Genomic DNA, 7,548 nt, shown 5'->3' with positions numbered 1-7,548 from the left:
GTGCCTGTAACTGTTTTCATCATCACAAGTAGTTATTTGCTTCATAATGTTCTGCGTGTGCAGAAAACAGCTTGTAAGAGGTAACCTGAGCAAATGCTATTTTGTAATTGAAGAGCTTAAATGTCTCAAATCACCAGTCTGCAAAGATAGTCACAGCCATTAATTTTCTATATATGATCCTGAAGTCTTAAAATTCTGCATTTCTAGCCCTGCAGAGTTCTTCTGATTCTGACTATTCCCTATCAAATTTCCATGCTGACTCTTTGTCCAACTGTCCAAAGCAATGATGTACCACCTACTTTTGTGGGAGAAGAGCGTGAACTTGAGTAGAGCTCACCTATAGTTATAAAACTTTTTGTAGCTACACAGCAATAAAACTTTGAAAATAGTTTCTGTACATGTAAGCTGTCAGGATTATCAATACTCAATGCCAAGTGACAAAATAATGTTGCAGCTGAATAACTTCTGGTTAAGTAACAGGTTGTTTTCTCACTGCACAGTTGGTGTGTCCTAGAGTCTTTGGAATCTGCACTGTGGAGTCTCAATGTATTTGAATTAACTAATATTTAAAATGTTCTGTATCCCTGATTCCAGCCTTTCCCAAACTGTGCCAATGCAAGTGATCACAGAAAAGCCGTTGGAGCAAATAGCCACTGAATTCCAGTATGGAAAAGGAACCACAGAAAGGGACAGGGAGCTTGGAGACTTCCAATTTGTGCACAGTTCATACAAAGCAGGAGTCGGGGGGTACGTGGCTGCTGACAGAATGAGAAGAGGACATGCACTGTTCACTTTAAGGGACTGAGGACACCCAGAGAAGCCTACATTTGTTTGGAGGAATTGGCAGATTTCACTGGTTCTCTGCCTTCCCTTACACTTGGAAAGGTCATCCAAAAAGCCTTTCATAGAATAGAATCATAGAATAGTTTGGGTTGGAAGGGACCTTTAAAGGCCATCTAGTCCAATCCCCCTGCAGTAAGCAGGAACATCTTCAGCCAGATCAGGTTGCTCAGAGCCCCGTCCAACCCAACCTAGAATGTTTCCAGGGATGGGGCATCTGCCACCTCTCTGGGCAACCTGGGCCAGTGGTTCACTATCCTTGTTGTAAAGAAATTCTTCCTTATATCTAGCCTAAATCTGCCCTCTTTTAGCTTAACACTGTTATCCCTTGTCCTGTCGCTACAGGCCGTGCTAAAAAGTCTGTCCCCATCTTTCCTATAGGCCCCCTTTAAGTACTGACCGGCTGCAGTAAGGTCTCCCCGGAGCCTTCTCTGCTCCAGGCTGAGCCCCCCCAGCTCTCCCAGCCTGTCCTCCCAGCAGAGCTGTTCCAGCCCTTGGAGCGTTGCTGGGGCCTCCTCTGGCCCCGCTCCAACAAGTCCGTGTCTCTCCTGTGCCGAGGGCTCCAGAGCTGGACGCAGCACTGCAGGGGGGTCTCCCCAGAGCTGGGCAGAGGGGCAGAATCCCCTCCCTCGCCCTGCTGGCCACGCAGCTTTGGGTGTAGCCCAGGATACAGTTGGCCTTCTGGGCTGCGAGTGCAACCTTCCATGCGTTGTGGTAAGGTCCTCAGTGTGGAAGAGTAAAATAGAGTGCTTTTGCTGCAAACTTTCTGTTATCTTCTGGTCCTAAATTGTTCCTACTCCTAGTTAAACCTGTGGCTTGACAACTGACTTCCGTGTAACTTGTGGCTGATTGCCTCACGTTCCCAGTTTCCTTTATACTTGTCTGGGCAATTCTTTGCCCTCACAAGCAGAAGTATGGACAGAGCCGTAGACCAGTCACTTATTAACCACATTGCTTCAAGCAAGCACTTGACTGTGCAGCCCCAATCTGTGTAACGCCGTGATGTGGCGTTGTTTGAAGCTCTGCAGTTACTGATAGCACAGCAAAGGCAGGCTGCAAAGGGCAGAGACAGAGACCTAACGTATGTTCATCTGGCATTCTTATACCCCTCTTGTAACTGGGTGTCTCTGTTCACCTGTTTCATAAATCATTAATAAATGATACTTCTGAATAAATACTTTCTCTGTATCTTCTCCAATACTAAGGATTAATTTTGCATGGGTCTATGCATTTACTCTGTTCTTCAGCAGTCACAGACATTAATCTCTTGGCCAGATTTTATGAACAATATTCCACATTTATTACATATTATGACCCTTCTAGATGATATAAAGTCAAATCTAGGGATCTGTCTTTGGTTCTCTCTAACAGTATTTTTCTTCTCTAATGAACAATATATTGCAGTAAATAGGTACCTGTACTTTACATCCCTTTTTTAAGTTTAAATAAGATCATGATTAACTTTTTATATGAAGCAAGGTGGTGAATAGGAGAGTTCATTGACTTTTCAACCCTGGAATCACACAAACACTGGTTTACATTCCACATAAAATATTTGGTGGGTTTCACACCAGTCTTTACCAGTGCACATCACAATGCTGCTGTTGGGAAAACCTGAATTTATTAAGGCAGTATATTTTAAAAATTGGCTCCAGCACCACACAGCTGGCAACAAGGAAAAAATAATCTAAGGCAGCATGTAAAAAACTTGTTCTCTAGTTAGACTGTGAATTTTCCAATAACTGCCTCCAATAGACCACCCTGTGACACTGATTGCAAACATATAAAGCCTAATCGTTTCAAAAGTTATATAAATAATATGTAGATGTTGAAATGCCAACCTCCTGCTATTCACCTCCAACCTTTTCATCTTTTACTGCTTATTTTGCTTTTTTCTTTCCTGGTGTCCTTCCTCTCACTCATGTTTTCTTTCAGTACTCCCCCTCTTTTCCTCTCAGAACCGAGCGGAGCTTTTAGCTGTAATGGCAGAATAGGAGCCAGCAGACAATGAAAAGAAGCTGGGGCAGCAAATTCTGTGAGCACACCAAGCACCCTAGAAAAGAACAATACAGGTTATTTGTGTGTGCATGCAACTTCACATGCCACATGCCTGATACCAACCTGAGCAAACCAGCGTATCACTGGAATAGTAATCCTCTGAAGAATGAGCCTAGCAGAGAGTGTTTTGTTTGCAGCCATTAGTTTTACAACTTGGAACTGTTCTAAGATCTTCTTTTAATCTTTCACCTCACATGCCTTTGTTTTAAATAAAAGGAGTTAATAATCAAAGAGAAAAATACCTGGGAAAGTAGAAAACACAACTGGAATGAAGAGGCTTTCAAACTAGCACTTGTTTATTGATTTTGAGCATGATGATGTAGAAGTGCTTCAAGCAGGATATGAAAATAATTGAAAAATCTTCTCCTACCTGAAAGCAACAGTAAAAGGAACTTATTTTGAGCTGCTACAGCCACTCATTGCTACACCACTACAATGAATCCCATTGAAGGGGACTGAAAGAAGAAAGGGAGTGCCAATTTTTTGCCTTGAGACCTGTGGGCATTTTCAGGAGGCCAGAACAAGTCCTGCACTACGGCTAACAGCAGCCTGTGACAGTGGACCACACCCTGACTGCTCTCTGCTCTCACTGAAGCTTCCCAGAGAAAACCCTGGAGAAAGCCTCAATGGCACACTGTTTGAAGGCCAGGAGAAAGATATGTCAACAACTGAATAGATTTTTGAGGCATCTCATCATCTTGGAAAACAGAATATTTGCACAGGGACAAGCTACTCATTACTCAGAAAAGACCAAACTATGAAAATGGGAAAAATAGTAGGCTAATTAACCTGGATCACTGAAGAAGCCAAGCAGCTCTCACTCCTGTTATCTTGAACTAAAACAGATCAAGTACTTCCTGTAAGGGATGTTTACTAAAAGACAATATTGGTGAAAGGACAAGGCAGTTCTAACAAATATACTTGTAAAACAGCTGCAGCTCAAATGCAGCTGCATGGCATGAGTATGCAATGAAAAAAAAAAGTAAAATTTAGTGCTGTGGGTCAGACATAGTTCTGACAGGCCACTGTTTTCACACTTCACAAGGTGAGCTGCAGCACAAGGTGAAATGGGATCCCCAAGGATTTCTGCAGTTCCTGCTCCCAGTCCCTCTCTCCTTTAAATTGGCTTCTGAAAAAAAGAAGCGTGTGTCAGTATGGATACAGGCTTCTGTTTTTCATTTGTCATTTCTTCGGCTATTTGGGTGAGTGACAAGTTTTGTAAACATCTCTTGTTGGAGCTAATTAGCATAAAATGTACTACATATTTATCACTGTTTTCCTCACTAAAAATTAAGCAACTTGATAAGAGTTCCACAAACCCATAATTAACTTTCCCTTTGAGAACAAAAGGGATGTATTTTTAAAATATTTTTATTGCTTTAGTACTGCATGTTACAAAAAAATGTCTGCCACAGCAAAACACACTAAGAACAGGGATGAGTGCAAACCAAACAAATCAGAAAGTAAATTATCTATGAAACCACTTATTTCAATGCACCAGGGAACAGTGATACAAGTTTGGAAACAACTTCTCCTCCTCTGGAGAATGCAGAACTTTTTTTTCCTCTACTGGCACTCCTGACATAGGTCAAAGTATTGCACTACACTGAGATTTCAGTTCTTTTCCTCCCAGAGAGACCTAAGCACTGTCCCCAACACCATGTTTATTTTGTTGGAATACAAGACAAATGTAGTCCTGAGAAAGACTGAAACCTACTCTGTCTTGCCAAGGCAATAGTTGTGAAATGTGCTCTCTTCAGATGCTGGAGAGAAAGATAAGGAGAACTTGGAACATAAAAATGTGGATTCCACACCATGGCTACTTCTCAGATCTCTATTCCAATCAGTTTGTACTGACTTCCAAAAGCATAACTTCCCAGGAACACAGCACTTTACTCGGATGCTTCAGTAGAACTCCACAAATCTTATTTTCTGTCAGGATTCCTTCTCTTAGCACCTCTACAAAAAGGGATTCTGAAGTGAAGGGATGACCAATACCTTTACCTTTTGGTCCACTCTAACATATTAAACAATATCTTCCTGTACCTCTGATACCAAACGAAACCAAAAGGCAGCTAAAGTTACCCAAGTTCCTGGACGTGCAGCCACCTCTTTGGCACCACAGTTCATCTGATGTCAGCACTTCTTTTTTTCTGGTTTAGTCACAAATTGTGCATTATTTTCTCTGAAGTGTTTATAGCAAAGCAAATTCTTGTTGTGAGGACCTGTTCACAGGTTAGTATAGCTTACAAAGTGAAAAAAAATCCTTTTTCTTCCCTGTTCAGTATTTCTTTTAATGTTATGAGATAATTGACATTTCTTCTCTCTCTCTGCTCTCATTTATTAAGGTGATAATGCTTCTGAAGTATTTCATAAATTCCATCCGAACATCTTCAGGATCTTCTTCTAAGTTGGAATGTATTAGTTTCAGCTTGTTCAGCGGATAAGCTTTGAAGGTAAATAAAAAATAATTAGGTATATTCCTTTTATAAAAGAAATATTCACCATCAAGCTCATGGGACAGCTCATGCTGAAGTCAGTTGGAATTCAGTAGTATCTGGTGTTTGATACCCCAGATAACACTCGTGAAGAAGAAATACATCATAGCTTGTTAGCATTACAAACAAGTACAACTTGTTGCTAGATTAGATTTTTCGAACATTATTATTGAAGCTTGGTTTTGGTCTTACATTCAGTTAGGCGGAATCAAACAATTCAGCACTGAATTGCAATTTTAGTATTGAAGTGATACAGTATTCTTTGATTATTTCAAAATTATGGAACAATACTGTTAAGTATATATTAATACTTATAATAAATATTATAATAAATATGTATTTGTTTGAACACTGGAACAGCTTACCCAGAGGCAGTGTGTGTTCTCATTTGTATAAACAGCCACAAATAATTTTGCAATATATAAAGTACCTATTACTAATTTTAAAAGGAAGATCATTAGATGTTTATTTCAAAGGGCTCCTATTCTTTCGATTGATGAAATGCAGGCTTAAATGGCCTCAAACATGTCAGTTAACAAAAGATAAAATTCAACGTAAGAAACAAACTACTAGGGATGATGACATACAGCTACAGACATCATGAGTTCTAATTCCTGGCTCAGCTACATACTCACTGTGTGATCTTAGAGAAGTCAAACGTTTCTTGCTTTTACTTTTCCTTTCGTGAAACAGGAATATCGCTCACCTTTTAGATGACCTTTGAAATTCATTATTTCTGTTTTTGCAAAGCACTCTGATATTCTTTGATTGGCAGATTTAAATGAAAAATGCAAGCCATAAGGTATGAACTATTTCAGAGATAAATAGATCAATAAAAAAACCTCTGAGTTAGAGACTAAGTTTTCCATCTTCTTACCCAAGGACAGATTTTCTGTGTCCCCCTCACTGCCTGGCTTGTGATGGGCAACTAGGAGACACTGGCTGTCAAGCAGTGGCTGCTGCTGCACAAAACAGGAGTACCACATTTCAATTTCTTTCAGGTGACTGGGCAGCTCAGGATTGAAGATTATTATTACGCCATGAGAGTCCTTCATCAGACCTGGCCAGCATGTTTCAAACCTTGAAAAAGAGGTGCATGGAAAATGGTAAGATTGATAGCTGGAAAACAGAAACATGCATGCAAACTCCCTCAAGTTTTTTCTCCCTCCTCAAGAACACTTTTCAGTACTTTTTCTTTATTATAAGATCAGTAATGTTGACAGTGATCTATCATATTACAAATATTTTGACTTACCTATTATGTTAGTTGGTCCCACGATTTGCTGACAATGTAGTATTTGGTCAAATGCTTATTTAAATTTTTTTCCATAAAATGGATCTGTCCAGTTCTCAGTTGTATCTTTTGGAAATTAAGGCCCAAATCATATATATACATTGTTTGAAGTCCACTCACATAATAACTTCAAGGAGATAAAGTCAATTACAGAGTGGGCCTCTGTCTCCTGTCCCTGTAGCTTCATTCTATGAGTGACAGACTTTACTATTATACTCAGTCAGCTGGGGTCATGGCAGAGAGTACCTAATATCACATGCTTTACAGCAGAAGCTATAAAAAAATATAATGGGGTAAAGAGGCAGCAGTATTCCTCATCTCAAAAAGATCATTGGTTTTAGGCTGTAAGTATGAATATTTTGTGTAAATAGAACTATTATTAATTACGTAGCCTGGAGGAAGTAACGATAACGCTGGCTTACTTTTGATCACCACTGCAATCCCACAACTCAAATCGACACCCAGCTCCCTTGCAGTTACCGTTCAAGTTCGGCTTCTCATACTCCAGGATCCTGTGAAAATGAGTGCATATACAATGTGGTATCACTCTACACACCACCACAACCAGAAAGTGGGACTTTCTGAGGGGCAGAGAGCTGTCAGGGAGTTGGTTCAGTCAGCATGCCATGAGGTTTCACTCACCTTACACCTTGTGTCGGGCTGTAGCTGCCAATCCCTTCTATGCTCTCCGAAACAAAGTTTGCCAACACCGATTTTCCAGACTGACAGAAAGCGGGAATGAAAGACACCCATAGGAATTTAATGTGCCAAAGCCACAATGCAGAGAAGAGCACGGTGTTTATCCAAGCACCGTCTTTTCCCTCCAGCTAAGGCCCCTGTGCATGCAGGCCTGTCCCC

At 40.5% G+C, this 7,548-nt stretch overlaps 1 protein-coding gene across 1 annotated transcript; it reads right to left on the bottom strand.

The window, feature by feature from the left end:
• Positions 1-4,904: 4,904 nt before the first annotated feature.
• On the bottom strand, positions 4,905-7,412 carry IFT22 (intraflagellar transport 22; the record flags this gene model as incomplete). The annotated part of the gene is made up of 4 exons (XM_010289993.1): positions 4,905-5,346; positions 6,274-6,476; positions 7,113-7,202; positions 7,333-7,412. Coding segments are annotated over 4 exons (522 nt in total), but the record flags the coding sequence as incomplete, so codon positions are not given.
• Between the last annotated feature and the right edge of the window lie 136 nt (positions 7,413-7,548).

Source organism: Phaethon lepturus, unplaced genomic scaffold, assembly GCF_000687285.1.
Source record: "Phaethon lepturus isolate BGI_N335 unplaced genomic scaffold, ASM68728v1 scaffold44750, whole genome shotgun sequence".
In the NCBI taxonomy this organism is placed as follows: Eukaryota; Metazoa; Chordata; class Aves; order Phaethontiformes; family Phaethontidae; genus Phaethon; species Phaethon lepturus.
This window is presented reverse-complemented; position numbering and strand designations above follow the sequence as displayed.